Source organism: Castanea sativa, chromosome 2, assembly GCF_040712315.1.
Source record: "Castanea sativa cultivar Marrone di Chiusa Pesio chromosome 2, ASM4071231v1".
NCBI classification, from domain to species: Eukaryota; Viridiplantae; Streptophyta; class Magnoliopsida; order Fagales; family Fagaceae; genus Castanea; species Castanea sativa.
This window is the reverse complement of record NC_134014.1, coordinates 50,999,045-51,026,995: the sequence shown is the minus strand read 5'-3', so window position 1 is coordinate 51,026,995 and position 27,951 is coordinate 50,999,045. Positions and strand designations below refer to the sequence as shown.

The window sequence follows — 27,951 nt, the reverse complement described above, 5'->3', positions numbered from 1 at the left end:
TTTAAACTTTTCATGTCTGGCATTTGATTAAATGCGAACCTGCCTACCCTTTCACCTCACTGGGTCCAAAGCTAAAGATCACACATACAGATTCTCTGCCGCATGCCTGCATCCCAACAACCAAAAAAAAATCATATAAAAAGAAAAAAGAAAAAAGAACAAAGAAAAAGAAAGCTCTAACCGCTCTCTCTCACTCAACAGGGTGGCCAATTTCCAAGCTCCAACAATGGCGACCAATGCCGTCAAGTCCAAGAAATCCACTCCGAGCTCCGACAAGACGAGCGCTAGGATTTGGTTCTACTCGCTCCTGCTAACCTTGCAATATGGAGCTCAGCCTTTGATCTCCAAGCGCTTCATCAGGTAACCTCCTCATTCTTCAACTACAATTTCACCGCTCTGATCTTCCACAATTCTACTTTTAGAGATAACAGACAAAGATTTGTTGTACAGTTTTCTTTGGTTTTTGAATTGTAGGCGAAGATTTTTTTCTTTTCTTCTTTTTTTTTTTTTTTAGGACGGATTGAAAATTATGGATCATAGCTTGTTTTAGGGTTTAGGAAATGCTGATTAGGTTTTTCAGATTGGAGGTATCTATGTGATTTTAGTCGGTTTTAGTTTCTTCAATATAATAACGGTGTAAATCTTGATTTGGATCTTGAGGCTGCTTTGATTGATTGTATGATAGGCTTTATAGGAGAAATTATTTACACCGGAAAAACTGCTGATGTGGTCCTTCTTGACCAATGATATGATGTCATTTATGCAAATGTAGGCGTGAGCTACCTAATCTGCACAAAGAGTAAAAAATAAAAATTACCGAATGGTGTTACATTTGCATAAATACCAGCATTTTATTAGCTGGGAGGTCAGGGAGAACCATATCAGCAGTTCTCCTGGTGGACCTAATAATTTCTTGGCTTTGTAGATGAATTGATGATATTGTGCTCAAAATAGATTATACTTTCCTGATTCGATAATGTTCTCTTGTTGTGTAATTTCTTTTTGGATAAGGAACACTCTTTTTATGTAATAAGGACACTAGGGTTTCCATACATGTTTAATACCTTGTGGTGTTGTTATTACATACTACCAGTTATTAATTTATTTATTAATAGTTGGGGGGGGGGGGGGTGAAGATTTGAACCATGATGTCTCCGTTCAAAAACCGTGATGCGGGCATTAGGCAAATTGCGAAATGCCTTAGCTAGGAGTCGAACCTGAGACTTCTGGGTTTATAGTTAGTCCAGGCACTCTCCCTTACTGCCGAGGCATCCTAGGTGGGGGCAGTTGAGCTACAGAGCTCTTTGCTACAATCAGCTATTAATGCAAATATTATAATTTGTGTTTTTATTCAATTGGCTGAATCACCTTGTTTACAGGAGGGAGGGTGGGTGGGGGGGGGGGGGAGGGATGTCATATTTGTCTTGGTTCTTTGAAGTTTGCATTGTGCCGTTGTCAGACAGTGTGTTCCGTGTGTGTATGGAGGAAGGAGATGCTATTTTTACTTAAGAGGGCAAAGAAAATTAGCATAGTCTAATTTGGTTCTTTGAAGTTCACAATGTCAGACAATGTACTCTTGTAGGATACTAATGCCTGTATATACATATGTTTTTCTAGCATGGTTCTCTTGTTGCTCATCATGAAAATTAAATTTTAAAATCAATCACAAACTTTTACTATTTTGTATTCAATACTTGCAAATAACCACTTACAATTCAATTTTGCATTCTTGGAATGATGGGCTATTTAGTTCCTCCATTCCCTGTACAGGTGGGATAGGTTTATTTCTTTTAAGAAATTGAATATTTTATGCTCAGTTTTATCTCCTGACATTGTAAAGAAGTGCCATTATCTCATTATAGATTTTTTCTGCAGACGAGAGGTTATTGTCACTTCTTCTGTTTTAACATGCGAGATAGCAAAGGTAAAGTTTGTACTCGACATGATTATCTTCTTCCTATCTATTTTGTTTCTGTTTTAGTTATTGCTGTTGTTGTAGTAGTAATAGTAGTTATAATATTCCCTCATAAACAGACATGTACTCTTCATGTACTTCTTAGGTTATTTGTGCCCTATTTTTCATGACAAAAGATGGCACTTTAAAGAAAGTATACAATGAGTGGACTTTGGTTGGGGCGTTGACTGCATCAGGACTTCCTGCAGCTATTTATGCACTGCAAAATAGTCTACTGCAGATTTCTTACAAGAATCTTGATTCACTCACATTCTCAATGCTGAACCAGACCAAAATTTTTTTCACTGCTATCTTTACATACTTCATAATGAGGTATGTTCCAGAATGGCATCTCTTCAATTGTTGTTGTTGTTGTTGTTTTGGCACTTATGGTTTCTCTGACAATTGGTCCTCAGTAAAAGAAAATAACCTTCTATGCACTATTATTAATAGAAGCTGGAGATTAAGACGATGTTTATGTTCATTTGGCTGATGATTTCCTGCTATGCTGCAAGTAGTTGATTTCATATTGATCCGAAAGACTGTATTGGAACTTGCAAATGACTTGTTTAGTGGTTAATTGCCCACTGCCCTCTCTACCATTTATGAGGTGATATGAGATTCAAAGAACAGTGCAAAATAATCCATTTATTATTGATGCAAATGACGTCCACTAGTAGCCTATGGTCCCTTTTTTTTATTTATGGTGTAAGACTTCTTCAGCTATTACATTACTTTCTCTTTTGAGTATACTAAGGAATGCTAGTGTTATCTTGTGTCTTTTAGGTAGTTCTATGGTACAGTTACTTGTTCCATTTTCCTTTGATGGATTTTCCTTTTTGTTAGCAACATATAAGGTACATATGAAAATTCAATAGTGCCATTGTCCATTGTTAATGGAGTTATGCTCATTTTTTGATGGGAATATCCACATTTGGAGTTCTATGGTACACCTATTTTCACCCCCATTCTGACAATTGAAAATTTATCTTCTCGAGGCACATATTTATGATTGTTTACGAGGCAATGCCAGTTATTTTGAGAGATAGCACATTAGAATTTACAATGAATTTGTTTTGCATATTTGGCCAGAAATGTCTTGATAATGCATTTGTTTCTATAGATAATCTGGTTATGCAAAAGTTTAGGGGTTGTGAGGTATCTGACATAAACTTTGGCCTAATCTTTGAGAACTCAATATGTAGGCAGAAGCAATCAATTCAACAAATTGGGGCCCTTTTTTTGTTGATCATTGCAGCTGTCCTTTTAAGCATTGGTGAAGGCTCTAGCAAAGGAACTAATAGTGCTGATGCTGAGCAAATATTATTTTATGGAATTATTCCTGTATTGGTTGCTTCTGTACTCTCTGGACTGGCTTCTTCTTTATGTCAATGGGCTTCTCAGGTTAGCACAAAAAAATATTTTTCTCTAATTAGAATAAGTGATTCCATTGTCTTGTTAATTTTCTTTGCTCTCCAATACATTTACTTTTATTACAGGTCAAGAAACACTCATCGTACTTGATGACTGTAGAAATGTCTTTCGTTGGAAGCCTGTGCTTGTTGCTCAGTACCTCTAAGTCTCCAGATGGAGAAGCTATCAGACAACATGGATTCTTTTATGGTTGGACTCCTCTAACTTTGGTAATTATCTAACTGCTCTACAAGAAAGCAATGTGAATTGATTCTATATTTATGCTGTTCTTTCTAGCTTATACTCAGGTAGAGAGCTAGCACAACCATCTAATAGTTAGTAGGACCAAACAGAGAGAAAATTTATAGTTTACATCAAAGATCGTAAACTGTCTCTGCTCTTGCGTATTGCTATTAGTTTGATGCGGAAATTTTAGATCGCCATGCTTTTTATTATCATCCCCTCTCAATCTTAGTAGTTATTAGATGGTACATCCATCAATAGACACCTTTGTTGTGGAATGTTGTATTTATGGGAGTATGTCATTTTTTCCTTTTATTCATTCTCTAGATGGGCTGACTGTGCTTGTTGAGAAGCTGAGTGTAAGTTGAACTTTATAGTTTATACATATACATGGTCCTCTAATTTTTTGTATCATTGAATCATTATTAAAAATTAAAAAAAAAAAAAAATTTGAGTGTTTGGGCTAAATATATACCTTCTGAGTTGTCTCCTCCTTAACTCCAAGATAACTTATGCTTTACTGTAGAACCTCGAAAATATCAATTGTTCTTTATATTATTAATTGAAGGGTAAATTTGCAATGCCATACACAATTGCTAGGGTCTGTTTAGCTTAAAATGACTATTTATTTTCACCACCACCTTATAACTTCTTAAATCTTCTCTTTTTCTAGGTACAGTTGTTCTTAAATACAGATTATTTTTAAACAAAACAAGCCAATGAAAGTAGGATCATCCAAACACAGTTGACTTACGAAAATTTTATGACTGCAGCAGTGGGCAGTCAGGTTGTAATCAGGCCAAAAGAGTTCAGGAGTTTGAAACTCCTTTTGGAATTGATGATTGTAATCAGGTTGACAGTCAACCAGCATTATGGAATTCGGATGCAAACCCCCTTCCTGCCCTTTTATCCTCTCCAAAAAAAGGCCCAAAAGAAAAAGAAGCCACTCACCTGCCCCAAAAGAGCCCAGCAAAATACAAATTCCTAAAAGTAGCATAAATGCTGATGTAAATTATATTTAGTGCACGTTTGGATGTTGCTGAAATGAAATGAATTGCGCGTCTGCGTTTTGATATGTGGGTCTCCTGCATTGTCCACAAGACCCGCAAGTACTTTTTTTTTGCAAAAGCAATTTAAAACTGGGTTTTATGGCACTATTTATGCATTTAAATTTATTTTGTTACAGTGTTTTCAGTCATAAGCGGTATCTAAACAGACCCTTAGTAAAACACATGATAATTTTATGATACTGCACTTACTGTTTAGCTTTTATTGATGTGCCTCAACTTCATACCAATTTATTTTATTTTCGTTTCAGATCCCGGTTATATTCAATGCCCTTGGTGGAATTCTTGTTGGCCTTGTTACAAGCCATGCTGGTGGTGTTAGAAAGGCAAGTTTGACTCTATTATTCTTTTGAGACTTGACTACTTGATCATTCATTTAAGAACTGAAACATAGCGTGGTATACATATCTATCTAATTGCTAGCCATATTTGTGGGAATGACTGTTATCTTCCATTTCTTAAACAATTACAGTATCACTTCTCTCTTTCAGTTTTTAAATTATCAAGAAACTGTTTCCATTGTGGAGAAGCTAATTGTAGAAGATATTCCAAACATGATTGCAGGGGTTTGTCATCGTTTCTGCACTTCTTGTCACGGCTATGATGCAGTTCATTTTTGAAGGGAAACCGCCTTCATTGTATTGTCTTGTGGCTCTCCCAATCGTGGTTTGTAGCATTTCAATATACCAGAAATACCCGTACCAAGTTAAAAAGAAGGAATTGTAAATTGTCACCACTACAGCATAAGGGAAGCTGTTAGATTAGCCCCTCCCAATTGACTTCATGCGTCATTTGGTTAGAAAATTTTCAATCTGTAAATGGTAGTTAGAACTTAGAGGAATTCTTTTGGAAGTGTACTTGTAAGAATTCAATCGACGGAATTGAGAAGACACGTTATGCTGTTTTCATCCAAATTCATAACCATTTGAATTTTGAATGGGGTATTGATACATGTTTGAGCAGTGCAGAATCGCGTGAGAAGTTGAATATTTTTACATTCATAAGAACAATTGACGTTTGAGTTGAGGTAATGAGTAAATTGATGCCAAAACTTGGGCAGAATTATAGTTATAATTTGTTCCCTCGTTGTCACGGTTATCTTTTCTACTTGTTATATCACAGCGCAGCATTCTTGAATTCATTCTCAGTGGAATGGTAAATTATAATCCCCATGCACACTAGGAAGAAGGGGAAATTTTAAATTGGACCACTGCAGGCAATTTGAGATGAGTAATCAGCTAGTTTTTTGCTTGGTAAATTAAATAGTCTGACCTTTTCTTCTTCTTTTTTGGGTCGAATATATGACGACTTGAATGTATTAAATTTTAACATATTCTGGACACTTTCTTGCTGATCGCTTCCGAGAGACGAAGGGATCCACTTTCCAAGAAGGGATTGAATTTCGCCTATGATCAGATCAGTGGGCCACTATAGTTTGCTAAACTTTTTTCCTGTGGTGTTGTTGAAAGCGAATATTGAAGTAGGCATCACTTCCCCTCCACTCTCCTTTCATTTCCTCTCCTTCCATCTCCATATGTTTCAAACACACCATAAGTCTCTTTAGCACTGAAAAACACATTCAAAATTTCACAAGCTATCTTATATATGTGTACAAGCTATCTTTTATATTTGTGATATGGTGGATCTGAGACTCTGAGTGAGGTGAGTGCAAAGTTTCATGTGAGAGGGTGTGAATCAGTCTTGTTGATTAAGCCCCTTTGGATAGGCTGTTCACACAGTCTTAATGCGCGTTTTAGAGAAAATGTGATTTTGTAAATCATTTGGCTCCACAAAATCAGCACGTCTGCATTTTCAAAATCTAGATTTTTTACGTTTACAAAACACTGTGAAGCTCTGCTTTTTCAAAAACGTAGATTAAGTTACCGCTATTTTTTTCTTAAGAATATCAAAATAACGCCAATACGATAGGAAATATCAGCTTTATCCCTTCCCCTATGTATATCTCCTCCTCTTTTTTCTCAGTCAGTCTATACTCCTCCATTTATATTTGCTACTCTATTCTCTCAGTCTCCACAGGCTCTCTATTTTTTGTTCCTACTCCTGCTTTGTTTATGGTCTTTGCTCTTCTTCTCACTTGCCAGGTAACAATTCTCTGTTTCTCTTCTGTTGAATTTATGTTATAGATTTGAGTTTTTTGCGTGGTGGGTTACATGATTGTTCGAATTTGAAATCAAAATTTTGGAACTTAATTTGGTTGAGGGATTTGTTGCTGCTGCTATTTTTGTTTCTTCGTGGGTTGTGGATTTATTTGGGTTTTTGGCTGCTTTTGAGACTTGCCCATTTTGGCTTTTGATTATAATTATTGCTTTATATTTGTAGACACATAGATACCATTGGAATCGGACTATTGTGTTTTTTTTTTGGGTGGGTTGGGAATAAATGGATAAAGGAGTTTTCTGTACTATGTTTCTCATTCAAGAATCAGAATTGTGTTTATGGGCTTTTGATAAAAATTCAATTTTTAACATTCTTTAGTGATAAAAAAGCTTAATGGGTATTGTAAATGCACTTCCAGTATAGTGTTTGTGTGTCCTCTCTATGTGAAGTGCCCTTCTGAGTTTGGCAGATTTTGGAATCTATTTATGTGTGCTGCTGGGGAGTTGAGGGTTAGATGTGTATCTTTGTGTGTTTGTAGTGGGCATATATTTTGATAACAAAGGGGAAAAGAGCAAGAATACTATTTATTGAAGCAAACAATTTGTTGGAAATTCTGGATTGTGGTTGTTTATAAGTGGTGGGTAGAGAAAGTATGTTGGGCTTTGTCTTGTAAGCATAATTGTTCATGCCTCTTGGTCATATTATTATTCATACGTTTCAATCTTGGTTTTTTGCTATAAAAAAAGGGCATATAGACATCTGTCAGAACAAGGTCAAGTTTGGCCTTCCTCTCTTTAATAGCCTCTAATGCTTCAGTTGGCCTATCATAATGAATAATTGATATAGACACAAAGAAAAACGTCATGACCATGGGATCAAATGTTGGCAAACTTTTCTAACTCTATTGGCCCCTCAATTATCAATATGGGATCTTGTTTGATTTTGATTTCCATAATGACATCATATACAATGTTTATAACATTATAAGTATCTTTCACTAACATTGTATATCAGTTTTTTAGGACTACTTAGGACCACATCCTCAATGATGGGGTTTTGCCCCCAAAATGCTGTAAGAAACAAACAGAATAATGTTTTTACAGGGGATGACAGAATGTAATGATCAAGACTTCCTAATTTATGTGGTTAAGTTAAACGGCAAGATTGCTACCATAGTGTTTTGTTTAAGCTAGCATCTGATGATGGCATGTGTTAGTGTCTCATTTTGCCAAACTCAATGTAGCTCAGCTCAATTCAACTAAGGCTTTGTCCCAATTAAATTGAGGATTTCATGCAACAAAAGCAAAAATAATAAATTTACTTGTCATTACCATTTTTTCAGGTAAATATACCCCTCAATACAAATCGCTTGAAGAGGAACTACCAAAAGTTAACCGGACCAAGACACCTTGGTTGATTGTTCTAATGAATTCCCCTTGGTATAACAGCTGCAACTATCATTTTTTGGAGGGTGAATCCATGAGAGTAATGTATGAAGCATGGTTTGTTTAATCATCATGATTAATTTGATTTGTTTTTGGTTTTATTTATTTATTATTTAATTTTTTTTAATATTTTTATTGGAGCTTACCATATGAGTTGTATATTATGGCCTTTTTAAATCTATTTGTTGTTGGTGTTGTATTTCTTGGTAACAGAGAGAAGATGCTGCTCAGCTGCATCAGTTCATATTACATGACGCTTTGGATATTGTTCAAGACCTTGCATGGACTACTAGTGCCATGTGAGTTCTATTCCTCATGATATAAATATGTCAATGTGAAAACAACTATGTTTTTGCTCTATTATTCTAGTGTTGCACCTATTTTTGTCATCAATGTACCTCCTAACAATCTCCTTCCTTACATTCTTATGCAGGTTTTTGAAAGCAATAGACAGATTTAATGATTTGGTGGTGTCAGTTTATGTTACAGCTGGTCATAACCCTTGTGGATGCTTTATAGATGGCATAAATTTTGTGTTTCTATCATGAGAGAAAGTTAAATTTAAAATTTTCTTTACATCTAATACTGGCATTATGCATTGGTGAGATGGTCACCATTGTTTGGATCCTATAAACTTTTGACTAAAAGTTAGTTATTTAAATTCTAAACAATGACATGGCCCTAGTGGAATGGTTGTATCACACATATGAGAAGCACATTAGATGGGATGGTAATAGTGCCTAATGTCTTCAAGGCTGTTGTCATTGTGGTATTCTTTTAGCATGCTTCAAAATTGTGACAGTTAAATGTCTTTTTTATTTATTCTTGTAGTTTTCTGTTCTTATACCAAGTCTCTGTACTAAACGTATGGTTCAATGGGGGGTGGGTGGTGTACCAAGTCTATTAATGGGCCGTATGCCGTATGGGTTAGCTTATGGAAGTATATTCAGGGAGGGTGGACAGTTTTCTTGCTTCATTAAATTTGAGGTAGGTGATGGTACTAGAATAAAATTTTGGTTGGATGTTTGGTGTGGCTGTTGTTTCTTTACTGGTTGTGAAGTTTTTAAAAAAAAAAAAATCAAATAGATGGGGTTGATCAAAACCATTTGGATCGGATGAGATTAGTTTTTTCTTGTTGAATAGTAGATGAGTTTGAAGAAAACGCAGGAAAAATGACAAAATAATCTTAACAAAATAGTTAAGTCATTTCTTGGAATTTACACCCAAAACAACAATTTTTAAAACAACTTATCCAAAAACTTAATGTGGCTTTAAAAATAAAAAACGCATATTTTCATATTTTTACCAAACGTTTATATGTGGTTTTTAAAATAGTGTTTTCAAAATGCACGGTTTGAAACAGTTTATCCAAACATGCGTATCTTTTATATTTGTGATGCAGTGGGTCTGAGTGAGGTGAGTGCAAAGTTTCATGTGAGAGGGTGTGAATTGGTCGTGTTGATTAAGTGATGCACTTGCATACACGCTAGATTTCATTTCCGCCTGAAGTTATCCTAGTTAATAAAAAATTGCCAAAAATTAAGTTGGGTATTTTTCCTCATTTAGAGAGATTCAAACTTATGTTCTAATTATGAAGAGAAAAATTCCACGATACCACTGAACCAATCTTGGCAAATTGTCTAATGTCAAGACTCGGATTTGGCATATCTTTAGAGAAACTAATCAGTGTGCTAATGCATTGGCCAAATTTGGATCTTCCCTTTCTTCTTCTATTGTTTTTTTTTTTTCATTGCCCACTGGTTGTGGTGGAGAACCTATTGCCCCTTGATATAGGGTAGCTATGTGTAATAGACTTATTTCCATTTTTGCTCTATATCTATCTATGCTCATACATATGTATGGATACTTTTAAAAATATACATAATTAATCGACTTATTAAAAAATAAATGTAATTAGATGCATGTTAAAATTCATGCTAAATTTAATTACTATTTATGATCATTTTTATTCTAATAATTGATAAGACAGAATGTGTGGTGATTTTTGTTGAGTAAATATATGATTTTTTTTTTTGGTTCATTAGTATTAGACTCTTTTTTTAGAGAGTTTCAACCTATGACATTTTCTTCTGATGATAACTCTTTATCATTAGACCAAGACACCAATTAGTTTTTGGTGTAGGCAAGATTGAACCCCAGATCTCTTATTCAACCATTAATAACTTTACCATTTGAGCTAACTGGAATCCACACTAGTATTATAATCTTAGCATTTTGCACTCATTATATTCACTTGGCACGAAAGATTAAAAACACATGGCACCAAATTAGCTTATAATAGAAATCTAATTTGGAATTTAGATGAATTTTCTTTAAGTTTTGGCTTTATATATATATATATATATATATATATATAGAGAGAGAGAGAGAGAGAGAGAGAGAGAGAGAGAGAAGTCACATGACTTACTAAAAAAGTCACGTGACTAAAATTATACATGGATGATCTCTTCAATCGCCACAAAATGAGTTAAAAAGAAAATAGTTATAAATCAGTTTAAAGCTAAATTGTGTCCTCATCATCTCCAATGACTAACAATCTAACACACATTAAAAGATACAAGTATTGCAATATTAACAAAATAGTAAATTAGGTGTAATTTGATATTGATCATAGTCAATATATATAAAAATACAACAACAAAACCTTAGAAATAAATTTCTAAGTGTAATTGGATCCTCGGCAAATTTGGTAGGTCGGTTATATATATATATATATATATATATATATATATATATATAGCCGCAATATATGTGTAATCTACACATACATATACCGGGGTGGGTTTCCTATTCTTCATCCCAACCTCAACAACCCCCCACCCCAAACTTCAAGTTAGGTTTTTTGTCCCACACCTCCACAACATCAAACACCCGTTGATAATTGTCCAATCTTGTGCAATATCTTTATTTTTATAATTTCTTAAAACTTTTTTTTATGGACATAATTTCTTAAAACTTGATCTAAAATTACACATGAAATGAAAACCCATCAAGCACCAGTTGTAACATTATAAAACCTACAATACAAGCATAACAATATAACAATAAAAAATCCTAAACAATTCAAATCTTATATTATGTCAAATTGGGTACCCACACAGAATGTATTCAAAATAAAATTACTATTTGGACCTAGATTCAATGCTTTGAAAGTAGACAAAAAAGTCAAAAAGTATGGGCTAAAATTGTATTTTAATTTTTTTTTTTTTAAATTTCGCCCCTAAATTTTTTAAAGAAATTTTTATAATAATTTTAAGAGAAAAATTAATATAAGCCTTAAAGGCATTGGTTTATAAATCATTTTATAAATTATTTTTATTGAAAAAGAACAGAATGACTAATTTTTTATTATAGTTTTTTATACTTTCCATAAAATCGGTATTAAAACTTTTCTAAGTCTGACAATTAACAAATGTTCTAAAGACATTATTAACTAGACCAAGTTTAAATGTGAAAAAAAATACAATAATTAAAAAATAAAAATGAACTCTTTATTATTTAAATTGAAAAATAGGTGGGTGAAACTGTTTCAATGATTTAGAGTAAAAATAAACAAATTTTTTTTAAGTTTAATGAAAAAAAATGAAAAGAAATTAGGGGGTCATTCTACCATACCCCTCTTTTTTTTTTAGGTACGATACCCACTTAAATCTAAACCATTAATAATTTAATGTTAATTTGATCTCGCCCATTCACTTAATTTGGAGTAATTTAGAGTGAATACTTGCTACCGGTTAAACAAGTTATATATATATATATATGTAAAAAAATAAAAAGAACCTAGTTCACTGTGCGTTTCTCCTCCTCAAAGAACCTAAGGCCAAAATTAGAAATTAACACTATTTGCCAAACAATATAATTAGTAGGCACTGTTTTCAAACTATATATATTACTATCATCTCGAGTTTAAAAGACTCGATTTAGGACCTATAAATCAAGTCTCAAAGACTCAGTTTCCATGGTCTGATCATGTCTGATGTGGCGTTTTTTTCACGTGGCGTCCATCTGGAAATCGAGTCTCTAAGACTCGATTGATAAGCCCGCCATTTAAACATCAATTTGTATATGCTAGCAAACAAAACACTTTACAGGCCAAAATTGGGAATTAATACTGTTTGCCAAACAATATAATTAGTAGGCACTGTTTTAAAACTATATTTCATACTAATATCTCTAGTCTAAAAGACTCGATTTTGGGCCTAAAAATCGAGTCTTTGAGGGTCGATTTTCATGTTTTGATCAGGTCTGAGTTGGTACTTTTTCCACATGGGGTCCACCTGAAAATTGAGTCTTAGAAACTCGATTTATGTCTGTAAAACATTTACAGTGAAAAGATTTTCAAGTGTCTGGAGTTCAAAACACAGATCAACCACCACCAAATACAAGAACAGACCAGCCACTATCAACCCACAAATCCGAGCATTAATCCAACAATTCAGCACAAATCCAACCAAATTCAACAACCACCTAAAATCCAGATTAAAAAAATAAAACCCCAAAACCCACGACCCGTTTAGTTTGTTGATCGGGGTTCTTAGTAAGAAAATCCAAAAACCCATGACCCTAATACTTGAGGGTCGGGTGGATTGGGTGGCTGTGGGTTGATGCTTGGGTCGCGCAGCGTGGGTTTGGCGCGGTGGTGGCGTGGTCTGGCTGGATTGGGCGGTTGTGGGTTCTTTGGCTTCTGGTTAGGTCTGCATGGTGGCATGGGGGTTTGTCGTGGTCTGATGAGAAGGTGGGGTGGAGTGGAGTGGGGTGGGGTGGGATGGGGGGAATGGTGTACATGAGAGAGCTAAACATGTTTTACGGTGGGCTTATAAATCGAGTCTTAGAGACTTGATTTACAGGTAGACACCACATGAAAAAAATGTCAAATTAGGTGTGATCAAAACATGAAAATCGACCCTCAAAGACTTGATATTTAGGCCCAAAATCAAGTCTTTTAAACTCGAGATGTTAGTAAAAAATATAATTTTGTAACAGTGCCTACTAATTATATTGTTTGACAAACATGGTTAATTCCCAATTTTGGCCCATTTTACATTTAATATCATTCAAACATTATCAGTGCTAGCAAGTTATATAGACCATTATCTGCTCTCTCTTCTTTCAGGAGCACAGACCAAAGATGCTGGGTTGCTAGGTGGCGGCGACGACGTGGATAGGTGGTGGTTTCGACTACGAACTGCAAAAACCCAGCCATTGAGTCACCTCAGTTCACCGGTTTGGTGGTGGTGGGGTTGTTGTGGAGGCGGCGGCGGTTGATTTTGGTTGCTGATTAGTTGGTCGTGGGTTCACGACTGTGGGTTTGCGAGTTGGGTGTTTTAGGTCGACGATATATATGGGTGTTTGGGCTGTGTGTGGCGATCATGGTGGGTTGGATTTTGGGGTTTGCTTGTCATGGTGGTTGTTGGTGTTTTGGCAGTGAATGGGTTTTCATGGGTTGCGATCAGTGAGTTTGTGGGTTGCTTATGGTAGCATTGAGATTGGTGGTTGTTTTGTTTTGTGTGGATGCAGTGGTTGTTGGTGTTTTTGCGGTGGTTGCGGTCACCGTTGGTTGTTAATGTGAGAGAAGCACAGGGACGAGAGAAGAGAGAGGCCGAGAGATGTTTTTAATCTTATCTTAAATTATTTATTTATTTTATTTTTTCCTAAACATAGAATGGTGTTCTTTTTAAAGGGTTGGCTTATAAATCGAGTCTTAGAGACTCAATTTCTAGGTGGACGCCACGTGAAAAGAATGCCACATTAGAGGTGATCAGACCACAGAAATCGAGTCTTTGAGACTTGATTTGTAGGCCCTAAATCTTGTCTTTTAAACTCGAGACGTTAGTAATATATATAATTTGAAAACAATGTCTACTAATTATATTGGTTTAGTTTTCAATTTTGGCCAAGAACCAGTATTGGGCTTCTTCTTCGAACACCCATTCCAAATAACAATAATATTTTAACAATTTCGTTAGTTGCCCAGTTTTGAAAGAAAGTGTGAAACTAGCATCTCGAATTTCTAAAACTCGAGATTTAATTGGAACTCGAGTTTTTAAAACTCGAGACCCAAGCAGTAGAAGCTGACATGGAAAAAATTCCACGTAGAACTCGAGTTTTAGAAACTCGAGTTCCATCATTTTTTCCTTTCGCGTAGACCTCGAGTTTTAGAAACTCGAGTTCCGCCATTTTTCCCTTTCAGATCATCCTTCGTCTTCCTCGCATTCTTCTGAGTCAGACCCATTGTTCTTCTTTGTGCAGATCGTCCAATCGGAGCTCCAGTGTTCTGGGTTCTTCCTCTGTTCTTCCCTTTGTTCTTCATCATCAGATCGTTCTGGGGTTTCTTCATTATCTTCGTTTTGTTCTTCTTCTACTGGGTTCTTCCTCGCGTTCTAGGGTTTCTTCATCATCTTCGTTCTGTTCTTCTTCTACTGGGTTCATCTTCGTTCTGTTCTTGTTGTTTAATTTTCGATCGGTTCGGGCTTCATCTTCTTCGTTCTGGGTTTTTCTTCATCTTCGTTCTGGATTTCTCTCTTCTTCATCGTTCTGGGTACTGGGTTTTTCTCTTCTTCAAAGTTCAGATGGGTTCGCAGCTCGTCCCTTTGGTAGAACTCGAGTCTAAGAGACTCGAGATCTATGTGGCATTTCTTGACATTTCTGTCCAAGTCATCAGTACAAAGCGAGTCTTTGAGACTTGAGTTTTAAAATAAAACTCGAGACGCTAGTTTGTTAATATGTTTTAAACGTGTGTTAACTTACTATATTGCCCTCCCATTATGCTAGAAAATTCCCACCCCCACTGTGCTAGGCTGAAAATTCCCTCCTTCTTCTTCTTCTGTATTAGCTTCTTCTCTCCCCAAAAAAAAAAAAAAAAAAAAAAAAGCTTCTCTTACTAATCAACCATAAGAACCCTGGGCAACTGAACAAAACCCAAAGAAGAAACAGTATCGTCCGTTCTCTGCCCCTCGACGATATTTGAAATAGGTTTGTCTTTCTCTTTCTCTTTCATTCAGTCATTCTCATAAATAAATAAATAAAGTTTCCATTCATTCCCGATTGTCAGTCTGTTGGGCAGTAGACAATGACTCTCCAAATCTTCGTCCAATCCCTTGATCCCCAAATCCCCACAAAAAGCCTAACCCTAACCCCAACCCCAAACCAAACCCTACACCACCTCAAGCTCTCGCTCCTCTCAACCCAATCCCTCTCTTCCTTCTACTTCACCCTCAATGGCAAAACCCTCCCTGACTCAACCCCTCTCCAAATTCCCCAAATTGCCCCCCTCTCCACCCTTATTTTACACCCCAGACTCCCCGGCGGAGGCGGTGATGGCGGTGCAACTGGGGCTGAGTCCCGTGACTGCTATCTCCACATGTACGACGAGAAGAAGCCTGATAAGGTTGACCCAAATGAGCAGAGGCTCTCCAAGTGGTCCAATTGTGCTCTCTCCAATGAGCCCTTGAGGGAGCCCTGTGTTATCGATAAGCTCGGTAATGTGTTCAATAAGGAAGCTTTGGTTGAGGCTTTGTTGGGGAAGAAGTTGCCCAAGGCATTTGGGCATATTAAAGGGTTGAAGGATATGATTACGGTTAAGTTGTCGATGATTCCCGGGGCGGAATTGGATGAGAATGTGCATGATGGGACGCGGTTTGAATGCCCCATTACGGGTCTTGCGTTTAATGGGAAGTATAAGTTTTTCGCTTTGAGGAATTGTGGGCATGTTTTGAGTGCCAAGGCTTTGAAGGAGGTTAAGTCCTCGGCCTGCCTTGTGTGCCATGAGGAGTTTAAGGAATCAGATAAGCTTGTGATCAATGGGAGCGAAGAGGAGGTGGCGGTGTTGAGGGAGAGGATGGAGGAGGAGAAGGCGAAGGCGAAGACGAGGGAGAAAAAGACAAAGAAGGTGAAGAATGGGGAGATGGGTGTGAATGGAGAAGAGGGTATTGGATTGGAGGCGCCGCGGTTTAGTGGTAAGAAGCATGGGATTGATGTGAAGGCTGTGGAGAAGGTTTCGGGTAAAGTGGAGGGAAATGGGAAGGTTGTGAATGGTGAGGTTGGTGTTAAGGGTGTTGGTAATGGTGCAGTGAAGCGGTTTAAGGCAGTGGATTTGGCACCGGCTAATGCTACGAAGGAAGTGTATGCTTCGATATTTACATCGTCTAGGAAGTCAAATTTTAAGGAAACATATTCTTGTAGATCACTGCCGCTTGGTAGGAACTGATTGGTTGTATGGAGTATGATGGTGTCTTCCTTTTTATGGTAACTTTGGGTTTTTTTTTTTTGTAACTGTAATCTGAACTTCATCATTTGTATAAAACGTGGATTTTTTAAGTTTGTTAGATCCTTGTATTCATGTCTTATTGGTTTGCTAATCAATCAGACTTATTTGATGTACAATAATAGTTTTGATTAATTGTTTCATAATATTATTCAATGACCTTTGCATTAGTGATTGGTAGGATCTCTGGTTTGAATTTAATTTCGATTGGCTTACTTGACAAAGTAAGGGGTATAGTTCACATCAAATATCTATATTTACATGCCCAGCATAAGCCATGGGCATGTAAATATATTAGGGGAAAAAATGTTATTTTCTTGAAATATTATAAGAGTAATATTTTACACCTTTAGTTTATGATAATATTTCATCTTCAATTATAGATTTTTTCTGCAGACGAGAGCAAAGGTAAAGTTTGTACTTGACACGATTATCTTCTTCCTATCTATGTTGATATTTTAGTTATTGCTGTTGCTGTTTATGATAATATTCCCTCATAAACAGACATGCACTCTTCATGTACTTCTTAGGTTATTTGTGCCCTATTTTTCATGACAAAAGATGGCACTTAAAAGAAAGTATACAATGGGTGGACTTTGGTTGGGGCATTGACTGCATCAGGACTTCCTGCAGCTGTTTATGCTCTGCAAAATAGTCTACTGCAGATTTCTTACAAGAATCTTGATTCACTCACATTCTCAATGCTGAACCAGACCAAAATATTTTTCACTGCTTTCACTGCTTTCTTTACATCTCTTCAATTCTTCTTCTCGTTGTTGTTGTTTTGGCACGTATGGTTTCTCTGACAATTGGTCCTCAGTAAAAGCAAATAACCTTCTATGCACTATTATTATTAGAAGCCGGAGATTAAGACAATGTTTATGTTCATTGGGCTGATGCTTTCCTGGTATGCTGCAAGTAGTTGATTTCATATTGATCCGAAAGACTGTATTGGAACTTGCAAATGACTTGTTTAGTGATTAATTGCTACTGCTCTCTCTACCATTTATGAGGTGATATGAGATTCAAAGAACGGTGCAAAATAATCCATTTATTATTGATGCAAATGATGTCTACTAGTAGCCTATGGTCCTTTTTTGTTTATGGTGTAAGACTTCTTCAGCTATTACATTACTTTCTCTTTTGAGTATACTAAGGAATGCGAGTGTTATCTTTGTCTTTTAGGTAGTTCTATGGTACAGTTACTTGTTCCATTTTCCTTTGATGGATTTTTCCTTTTTGTTAGCAACATATAAGGTACGTATGAAAATTCAATAGTGCCATTGTCCATTGTTATTGGAGTTATGCTCATTTTTTGACGGGAATGTCCACATTTGGAGTTCTATGGTACACCTATTTTCACCCCCATTCTGACAAATGAAAATTTATCTTCTCGAGGCACATATTTATGATTGTTTACGAGGCAATGCCAGTTATGTTGAGAGATAGCACATTATAATTTACAATGTATTTGTTTTGCATATATGGCCAGAAATGTCTCAATAATGCACTTGTTTCTATAGATAATCTGGTTATGCAAAAGTCTAGGGGTTGTGAGGTATCTGACATTAGCTTTGGGATAATCTTTGAGAACTCAATATGTAGGCAGAAGCAATCAATTCAACAAATTGGGGCCCTTTTTTTGTTGATCATTGCAGCTGTCCTTTTAAGCATTGGTGAAGGCTCTAGCAAAGGAACTAGTAGTGCTGATGCTGAGCAAATATTATATTATGGAATTATTCCTGTATTGGTTGCTTCTGTACTCTCTGGACTGGCTTCTTCTTTATGTCAATGGGCTTCTCAGGTTAGCGCAAAAAAATATTTTCCTCTAATTAGAATAAGTGATTCCATGTCTTGTTAATTTTCTTTGCTCTCCAATACATTTACTTTTATTACAGGTCAAGAAACACTCATCGTACTTGATGACTGTAGAAATGTCTTTTGTTGGAAGCCTGTGCTTGTTGCTCAGTACCTCTAAGTCTCCAGATGGAGAAGCTATCAGACAACATGGATTCTTTTATGGTTGGACTCCTCTAACTTTGGTAATTATCTAACTGCTCTACAAGAAAGCAATGTGAATTGATTCTATATTTATGCTGTTCTTTCTAGCTCATACTCAGGTAGAGAGCTAGCACAACCATCTAATAGTTAGTAGGACCAAACAGAGAGAAAATTTTATAGTTTACATCAAAGATCGTAAACTGTCTCTGCTCTTGCGTATTGCTATTAGTTTGATGCGGAAAATTTAGATCGCCATGTTTTTTATTATCATCCCCACTCAATCTTAGTAGTTACTAGATGGTACATCCATCAATAGACACCCTTGGTGTGGAATGCTGTATTTATGGGAGTATGTCTCATTTTTTCCTTTTATTCATTCTCTAGATGGGCTGACTGTGCTTGTTGACAAGCTGAGTATAAGTTAAACCTTATAGTTTATACGTATACATGGTCTTCTAATTTTTTGTATCATTGAATCATTATAAAAAATAAACAAAAAACTTTTGAGTGTTTGGGCTAAATATATACCTTCTGAGTTGTTTCCTCCTTAACTCCAAGATAACTTACGCTTTATTGTAGAACCTCGAAAATGTCAATTGTTCTTTTTATTATTAATTGAGGGCTAAATTTGCAATGCTATACACAATTGCTAGGGTCTGTTTGTTTTAGCTTAAAATGACAGTTTATTTTCATCACCACCTTATAACTTCTTAAATCTTCTCTTTTTTCTAGGTACAGTTGTTCTTTAATACAGATTATTTTTAAACAAAACAAGCCAATGAAAGTAGGATCATCCAAACACAGTTGTGACTTATGAAAATTTTATGACTGCAGCGGTGGGCAGTTAGATATATATATAGAAAATCATCAAGAAAAATGAGCAGATTATTCTAGGGGCCAGGGTTCAAGTCCCAACGCTCAATCTTTGGGCGGGGTTGGGGGGATAAATTGTATTGCACCCAAAAAAAGAGAGAGAGGAAAGAGGCACCAATGACATGATTAATCAAGGATGTGGTGTGGGCTCTTTGAGGCTTCAGGCCAAAAGAGTTCGGGAGTTTGAAACTCCTTTTGGAATTGATGATTGTAATCAGGTTGACAGTCAACTAGCATTATGAAATTCAGATGCAAACCCCCTTCCTGCCCTTTTATCCTCTCCAAAAAAAGGCCCAAAAGAAAAAGAAGCCACTCACCTGCCCCAGAAGAGCCCAGCAAAATACAAATTCCTCAAAGTAGCATAAATGCTGATGTAAATTATATTTAGTAAAACACATAATAATTTTATGATAATGCACTTACTGTTTAGCTTTTATTGATGTGCCTCAACTTCATACCAATTTATTTTATTTTCATTTCAGATCCCGGTTATATTCAATGCCCTTGGCGGAATTCTTGTTGGCCTTGTTACAAGCCATGCTGGCGGTGTTAGAAAGGCAAGTTTGACTCTAAATATTCTTTTGAGACTTTACCACTTGATCATTCATTTAAGAACTGAAATATAGCATGGTATACATATCTATCTAATTGCTAGCCATATTTGTGGGAATGACTGGCATCTTCCATTTCTTAAACAATTACAGTATCACTTCTCTCTTTCAGTTTTTAAATTATCAAGAAACTGTTTCCATTGTGGAGAAAGCTAATTGTAGAAGATATTCCTAACATGATTGCAGGGGTTTGTCATCGTTTCTGCACTTCTTGTCACGGCTATGATGCAGTTCATTTTTGAAGGGAAACCGCCTTTCATTGTATTGTCTTGTGGCTCTCCCAATCGTGGTTTGTAGCATTTCAATATACCAGAAATACCCGGACCAAGTTAAAAAGAAGGAATTGTAAATTGTCACCACTACAGCATAAGGGAAGCTGTTAGATTAGCCCCTCCCAATTGACTTCATGCTTCATTTGATTAGAAAATTTTCAATCTGTAAATGGTAGTTAGAACTTAGAGGAATTCTTTTGGAAGTGTAAATTTAAGTGCCCAATCAAGGGAATTGAGAAGACACGTTATGCTGCTTTCATCAAAATTCATAACCATTTGAATGGGGTATTGATACATGTTTGAGCAGTGCAGAATCGTGTGAGAAGTTGAATATTATTACGTTCATAAGAACAATGGTCGTTTGAGTTGAGGTAATAAGTAAATTGATGCCAAAATCTTGGGCAGAATTATAGTTATAATTTTTTCCGTCGTTGTCACGGTAATCTTTTCTACTTGTTATAGCACAGCGCAGCATTCTTGAATCCATTCTCAGTACCATGGTAAATTATATTTCCCATGCACACTAGGAAGAAGGGGAAATTTTAAATTGGACCACTGCAGGCAATTTGAGATGAGTAATGAACTAGTTTTTGCTTGGTAAATTAAATAGTCTAACCTTTTCTTCTTGTTTTTTGGATTTAATAGATGACTACTTGAATGTATTAAATTTTAATATATATTGGACACCTTCTTGCTGATCGCTTCCGAGAGGCGAAGGGATCCACTTTAAGAAGGGATTGAATTTCACCTATGATCAGATCAGTGGGCATAATAGTTTACTAAACTTCTTTCGTGGTGTTGTTGAGAGTGAATTTTGAAAAAGGCATAAACTCCCTCTACTCTCCTTCGATCTCCATTTGTTAACACACCATAAGTCTCTTTAGCACTGAAAAACACATCGAAAATTTCACAAGCTACCTTATATATTTGTACAAGCTATCTTTTATATTTGTGATGTGGTGGGACTGAGTGAGGTGAGTGCAAAGTTTCATGTGAGAGGGTGTGAATCAGTCTTGTTGATTAAGCGATCATAGACTTGTTGATTAAGTGATGCACTTGCTTACTCTAGATTTCTTTTTCCCCTGAAGTTATCCTAATTAATAAAAAATTGCCAAAAATTAAGTTGTATATTTTTCCTCATTTAGAGAGATTTAGACTTATGTTCTAATTATGAAGAGAAGAATTCTACGATACCACTGAACCAATCTTGACAAATTATCAAATGTCAAGACTCGAATTAGGCATATTTTTAGAGAAGCTAACCAGTGTGCTGATGCATTGGCCAAATTTAGATCTTTCCTTTCTGCTTCTATTGTTTTTTTTTTCATTGCCCACCGGTTGTAGTGGAGAACCTATTGCCCCTTGATATAGGGCAGCTATGTGCAATAGACTTATTTCCATTTCTTCTCTATATCTATGCTCTTTTACCCCAAAAAAAAGAAAAAGAAAACAAAAAGCCAAATGTCAATGTTATCCAAAATTCCCTCATACAAGGCCTTTACCCATACTTGGAAGCCCATTAATACTGCATGCACACGCTAAGGCCCGGCCCAATCCTAATCACACACAAAGCTCCACATTTCTCATCTTCATCACTCAGCTCAACACTCCACAGTTCACACAAAAGAAAGAAAGAAAGCCGAAAACATGGGAAGCAGATTGGGAAGACGAGTGGTCCACTTCGCGAACCTCCCAATCAAGCTGTTGATGCCAAGTAACTTCAACAACATCACAGAAATCGCCATCAAAACCATCCCTTCCGCCTCGAAGATCGAAATCAAGCGCGTCCTCGAGTCCCTCTACGGCTTCGAGGTGGACAAGGTCAGCACTCTCAACATGGAAGGCAAGAAGAAGAAGCGCGGCGGCCTGTTGGTCGCCAAACCGGACTACAAGAAGGCGTACATCACTCTCAGAAGCCCTCTCTCCATCTCCCCGGACCTCTACCCGATTCGGATCCTCGAGGAGGAGAAGCAGCGCATGAACAAGCAGACCAAGTCGAGCGTGGTCGAGGATGGCGAAGGGAAGCACCACTGGCTCGTCGACGATAGGCCTAGGGTTGCCGAGAAGAAATACGAGAGATTCGGCGTTCGCGATCGAGATCGCCGTCGCGGCGGCGGCGGAGGCGGTGGTGGCGGCGGTGGTGGTGAAGTGGCGAAGTTTCCGTGGAGCAGTATGAGGTCTCCTCATGTTACTTCTGCGAGGAGGTAGGGTTTTGAGAAAAAAAAAAAGAATTTGTTTGTGCTTAGAAATGCTTATGATTTTGATGGTTTTTTTGAATGTGTAATGCTTTTTGCTTATGATAGATTAGAATAAGAACTTCTCGTTATTTTAAGAGGAAAGAAGAATTAAAAAGCATTTTGATGGAATGAGAATTGTTTATTTCATTAGGTACATGCATTTAAAGTCTCACTTAGGCTATGGAATGTGTTGTGTTTGTGAAGTGTAGAATATTGAGGATTGAAGAGTATTAGGGATTTGAAATTAGGAATGCGTTATTGCGAGAAAAGTGCTTGTGGGTATTTATATGAAAACAATAAAATGGAGTGTGAAATTAATTTTAGAAATTGATTCTCGATCGAATGAATTTTTTAAGTTGGTTTTCGAGGATTGCAGAGTAAAAAGTATATGTTTTGCTTGATGTGTGAAATGTGAATGTAGCTAGTGTGGTGGAAGTTGCTGAGGTTCACCTGAGAGCAATGAGCGCGTAATTGTGAATCTTAAAGTGATTAAATTTTTGCCAAGTGTCTTGTAGCATAAAGTGTAGCTAACTACACAATGTATGAGACTATAGAAATAGTATATGACTAAAATTATGGACTTCCTTTCTACACTCTCCACTGATACAAATTCTACGGGCATCTGCTATTTTTTTTTCCAAGCTAGAGAAGCTTTTATTTTATTTTTTCGGATATATGTAATAAAAATCCATTAAAGCTAGAGAATCATTAAATAATACAGATTATGAGTTTGCTCTAAACCCTGTGAAAAGAAACCCCACCAACTTGAGAAAGCAGATATGGGTGATCCTGTTGAAGGCTTTTGGATGGAATTAGCATTATAGTGCAGGATCTTAGATGTTGAGAAAATTTAGGAGATGGATGACCTTCGTTTGGAGCTACGTTTACGGGCTGGGTTGGGTCTCTGTTGTCCATCTCCAGTTTCATCCCCATCTAATTTTGCATGGAAGGAGTTCCTGATCCTCCTCCAACTCAATGCCCAACCCGATGCATTCTTTGGCTTGTTGCTTAACTTTCCATACTCCTTTTGAAGACCAGAATAATCACTCTGTAGCGCTTCCATCTTCGTCTTCATGTTTTCAAGCTCTGCCTTCATAGTCTTGATCTCCATGTTTGTAGATGACTGGTTTCCCTCCGGCTCAGAGGTGTTGCCATTCTTGTCTAGCATTTCTTCCCTCATCTTCAGTTGCTCCGACAGTAGCACCTGCATATCTCATCTCATCTTCTCTTCCACATGTGAGAAATGTTAAGATGATATGCTACATACAGGTGAGCACTGAGATCATGGGACTTATTTCTGTTGAATGCATTTACAGTCTATTACTTAGCTACATGTCTATGAACTTAGTTTTGCAAAGAGCCTCTCGGCTCAGTGGTACTTTTGTCTCTGCCCATAGGGAAGGCTTGGGTTTGAACCCTGGGCCAAGGTCCCCCTCAACTTATTGTAGCCCACAAGAAAGACTATGAACTTCACTTTGTGGAATCTTATAAATCTATAACGTTAGGCAGGCTGTGCTTGTGACATCATAAATACAAACATGCATTACTTTATATGTATATGTATATATATGAAGTATCAAAGTACTTTGTAAGAATAATGATATTTTGGCCTAGTGTCCATTCTTTATCCAATATTCATTCTTTAACTACCTAGTATTGTTTGTTGATGAAGTATGTAAGAGTAAGACTTGTATGGCTCTAAAAATTTCTTACTTTTATTACTCATTAAAAGATCTACAAGGCTTGTGCAAGACAAGGTCTAAAATTCATAAAATATATACCTGGACAATGGTTCTTAGAGGCAATCGATCATTTTGAGCAGCGTGCATGCATGCATCAAGAGACAGTTTCTCACAGTTCATTATCTTGCACAGTCTTCTTCGGTCATGCTCAGGTAGTGAACGATTCGTCTGAAAAGTAGATTACATTGTAGAGTTCAAGTTTTTTTTTCACTCCCTCCTCCCAAAAATAAAAGGCAGATTAATATAATACACAAGAAGAAGAATGAGAAAGGATAACAGGTAACCTTGAGGTAGGTGTCAATGGCTCTATAGAGACCATCATGACATGTTCGAACATTTTCTGGCAATGATTCAGCCAAAACTTGGAACTTGGTGACAGAGAGATTTGGGTCTCTTGCAATCTCAGCTAGGTAATTGTCTAAGAGCTTACTTATATTGCATTTGCCAGACTTCTGTTGCTGTTGCTGCTGCTGTTCATGCATCAAAAAATATTCCACTATCCTTTGCACCACATCTATGTCATGCATTGTGCATCGTTCAGGAGAACTGTGCCAGCCATTAATGAAATACCAAGGATGAAAATTTAGTATTATTAGTTTCTTGATGGAGTGTGGTTAGTTATTCTTTTTATAGAGTCTTAGTCTATTTGGTTAGTTATTCAACAACTTTTTCTATTAAAATTTTTCTGGACTGTAATGTCATGTCACACAATTTAGGAAGAAAGAGGAAGTTAGCATACTCACTTTGTTAGTTTCCCTTGATCAAAATTTTTGTAACTTGGGATCAGAAGATCATTCACACTGGCATCTTCCAACATCATCCCCACTCTCTTTTCAAGCTCCGAAATCAAAGCTGGTGTTGCGGAATATACTATTGCCATCTTTAGCATCTGCAACAGGAATTTACATGAAACAGCTTCTTGTTGAGGAGGAAGCATGCTTATTAGGCTCTCAATAATTGCTTTTTGCTCCTTGCTGTGTGCAATGCCCCCTTCCTCGTTCTGACTACAAATACTGAACTGAAGCTCATTCTTTCCATGGCCATATCCTCTAACTCCTTCTATCTCCATGTCCATGCCCGGCAGCCATCTGTCTGCATAGTGCACGATACATTTACCTATGATCTCTGGTGTTATTCCCTTAGCCCTTATTGCTGTTATAATCCTCCTGAAATGATCAATACGAAGGGTAGCTATATCATCAAACCACCAGCCTTCTTCATGAACTGCATCTCCAGTTGATGAGTTTTTCCTAGAAGCCTTCCAAGCTAGTGAGTCACAGCATCTTCTAACAATTTGTAAATTTTCAGCCCATGGAAATAGAGCTTCACAGGATTTTAGAACAGTAATGGTATCTTTCCATGAGCAAAGGACTACAAATGTGAGGAAAGCTTCACTCTTGGTGATGAGATTTCCATCTTCAAATTCTTCAGTCATCTCCAGAAATTCTGACGCACATCTTAGTAAAGCTATGTTATTAGGGTTTAAGTCCACTGGGAGACCATAACAGAATTTTAAAATGATTTCAAATGTTTCTGATCCTCCTGGAAAGTTTTCAAGCTTGAGGTCGTACCCATAATTTGAGATTGAAGGCTGAAGTTCCAATCGGCCTATGTATCCGCATTTTGACACCAAGGGATACTGTTTCAGGAGAATTGAGTTATGAAATGAGTGAATACTTCTGGTTATTTATCTTATCCCCTATATTCATCTTTAATTCTGACGTCAAAGTTATATCTGGCCCCCAACAAAGAAAAATCAGTATGAAAAAAACACTATGGTTTTATTTATGCATTTAAATTCTCACACGGTCACAGTAAAAGGAAGGGAGACTTCTTGTTTAGATTGCTTCACTAGGCAATAGTCACATCTTTTTTCCCTTCCTAAAATTGAATAGAGGAATTGGTCTTTAATGTTGTGGAGTTTAGAGCTTTATGAAGATAAGAAATTCTACATGGAGGATTTCTTTCTTTTTTTCTTGATATACCTTTAAGACATGAAAAGAACATGATTCTTATTCTTTTTGCTCCCCCCCCCCCCCCCCCCTCCCCTCCTTTCTTTATTTTCCCCTTAAAATTATAAAAAATGTGCTTAGAGTTATTTTTTATGAAAATTTATCCTACAAACAAAAGAGCCCCAATTCTACTTTTTTTGTGCATCCGTATTATATCTACCATATCAAGTAGTCCCCTGTATTATATTTATCAGATCATGTATAGTACACACATTCAATCACTACTAATGAAACAAATTGTATCAATGCAAAGTGGTGTACGTGACACATAGTTTCAAGTGGTGTCTCCTAATATATATATATATATATATATATATATATATATATAAACACTTAGTTTCAAGTTACTTATCAAAAAAAAAAAACACTTAGTTTCAAGTTTTTGTGTGTGTTTCATAATGAATATTGAATATTGAACATTGTTTTTTTGTCTTGTTTATACCTTGTGAACATTAAAGGTAGTTTCTTGAACTTGGATTGATAAATCTGTTGGTATTTGAGACGTGAGAAACCTGCAAGAAAGATCTCATTAGAGAGAGAAGAGAAGCCGCTGAAAACAAAATGGATCAGAGGAAAAAAAAAATGCCAAAATTGAATATTTATGTCAAAGAGGAGAGAATCCCTATTCCTATATCAGCTTAGACATTCTCTAGAAAGAACATGCCGTGGCTCTCCTATGATAAACTGATTTGTTGTTGCCAATTCTAGACTAATACTTCTATTACCGTGAGTGTTCTCTCTTTTCCAAGCTATCAGCTATAGAGACAAATTTGGTGGGAATTACGATGCGTTGGTCGTGAACTTGATCAATGCCATCCGAATCACTCCCTGGTTCAGTTACTTGAAGAGACTTCTTCATGGTGGCTTTCTAGCTGGACACATGAGGGACAATACATATGGTCAATTAATATGGTATAATAGGGTGGGTTGTCTACATAAATGCCTGAGAAGTGAGTATGTGGTTGGCTTAGGAGTACCATTATGAGGGTAGGTGGATTGTTTATTCGTTTTTTCTTCTGTGTTTATTCCCTGTCGCAAAATTGGATTGTGACATATAGAGGGAAGAAAATGGGCTTTTCCTCTTATTTTTTAAAATATCTAGTAATATATCTCTATTTTGAAACTATTTAGGTTTATGTTTCCGTTTTGAAACTCGATTTGTAGAAATCGAGTTAGAGGCAATCAAACTTAAAAAAAAAAAAAAATTTATGGAACTCGAGTTCCACAATTTTTCTTTTTAAAGTTTGATTTGGCATAACTCAATTTCCTAAAAATCGAGTTTTACATTTGTGGGGAGTAAAAGGACCCAAGCGGGCATTTGGGCCTTTGGGCTCTAGCAAGGAAGGCCGATCTGTTCTTGAGCTAAGAATTTGTTAGTACTACGAATCGGCCCATACGCCGAGGGTCCGAGGACACATCCGAGGGTGAGTTTCTCCTCGGACAGACCCAAGAGAACTCGAAGATTCACTACGAAGGTCAAGGCAGAATTCCAGAAAGACTGTTGGTTAAGAGGGGGAAACCCTGAACCTTCTAGATACACCGGTGTTAGAAAAATATTATGAGCAAAGGTTGCCACCTCCACATTAAAGACTCTGCACCTACCTTCCTGGCCTCATTAATGGGGAAGTGACCCCTGAACAGTAGAACTGAAACTTCTGGTTACTATTCAAAGGCACTAA

General features: G+C 36.6%; 5 protein-coding genes and 1 pseudogene across 7 annotated transcripts; 5 read left to right on the top strand and 1 right to left on the bottom strand.

Annotated features, from left to right (window-relative positions):
- The first annotated feature begins 46 nt into the window (after window positions 1–46).
- LOC142625623 (UDP-N-acetylglucosamine transporter ROCK1) lies at window positions 47–5,751 on the top strand. The gene is made up of 7 exons (XM_075799288.1): window positions 47–360; window positions 1,876–1,924; window positions 2,061–2,287; window positions 3,160–3,358; window positions 3,454–3,597; window positions 4,929–5,003; window positions 5,242–5,751. Exons 1-7 carry the CDS (start codon window positions 227–229, stop codon window positions 5,401–5,403), a joined length of 990 nt encoding a protein of 329 aa, XP_075655403.1. The 5' UTR covers window positions 47–226; the 3' UTR covers window positions 5,404–5,751.
- Window positions 5,752–6,411: 660 nt separating this feature from the next.
- On the top strand, window positions 6,412–22,668 carry LOC142625625 (uncharacterized). The gene is made up of 2 exons (XM_075799289.1): window positions 6,412–6,415; window positions 21,909–22,668. Exon 2 carries the CDS (start codon window positions 21,929–21,931, stop codon window positions 22,487–22,489), a length of 561 nt encoding a protein of 186 aa, XP_075655404.1. The 5' UTR covers window positions 6,412–6,415; window positions 21,909–21,928; the 3' UTR covers window positions 22,490–22,668.
- On the top strand, window positions 6,633–9,196 carry LOC142623459 (uncharacterized). Its single transcript, XM_075796877.1, has 3 exons — window positions 6,633–6,779; window positions 8,454–8,539; window positions 8,674–9,196. The coding sequence occupies exons 1-3, from the start codon at window positions 6,633–6,635 to the stop codon at window positions 8,786–8,788; spliced, it is 348 nt and encodes a 115-aa protein (XP_075652992.1). The 3' UTR covers window positions 8,789–9,196.
- LOC142623547 (uncharacterized) lies at window positions 15,165–16,685 on the top strand. The gene has a single exon (XM_075796982.1). The coding sequence runs from the start codon at window positions 15,331–15,333 to the stop codon at window positions 16,465–16,467; it is 1,137 nt and encodes a 378-aa protein (XP_075653097.1). The 5' UTR covers window positions 15,165–15,330; the 3' UTR covers window positions 16,468–16,685.
- Window positions 17,789–20,578, top strand: LOC142625624 (UDP-N-acetylglucosamine transporter ROCK1-like; annotated as a pseudogene).
- Window positions 22,669–23,061: 393 nt separating the features above from the next.
- Window positions 23,062–27,154, bottom strand: LOC142625622 (BTB/POZ domain-containing protein DOT3). 3 transcript variants are annotated; one of them, XM_075799284.1, is made up of 6 exons: window positions 26,998–27,154; window positions 26,715–26,784; window positions 25,004–25,899; window positions 24,545–24,806; window positions 24,300–24,428; window positions 23,062–23,722 (listed from the first exon to the last, which is right to left on the bottom strand). In XM_075799284.1, the coding sequence occupies exons 1-6, from the start codon at window positions 27,129–27,131 to the stop codon at window positions 23,369–23,371; spliced, it is 1,845 nt and encodes a 614-aa protein (XP_075655399.1). In that variant the 5' UTR covers window positions 27,132–27,154; the 3' UTR covers window positions 23,062–23,368. The 3 variants fall into 3 exon arrangements, with proteins under 3 accessions (XP_075655399.1, XP_075655400.1, XP_075655401.1); XM_075799285.1 differs by having other exon boundaries at window positions 23,523–23,777; window positions 26,998–27,135; XM_075799286.1 differs by having other exon boundaries at window positions 23,624–23,740; window positions 26,998–27,135.
- Between the last annotated feature and the right edge of the window lie 797 nt (window positions 27,155–27,951).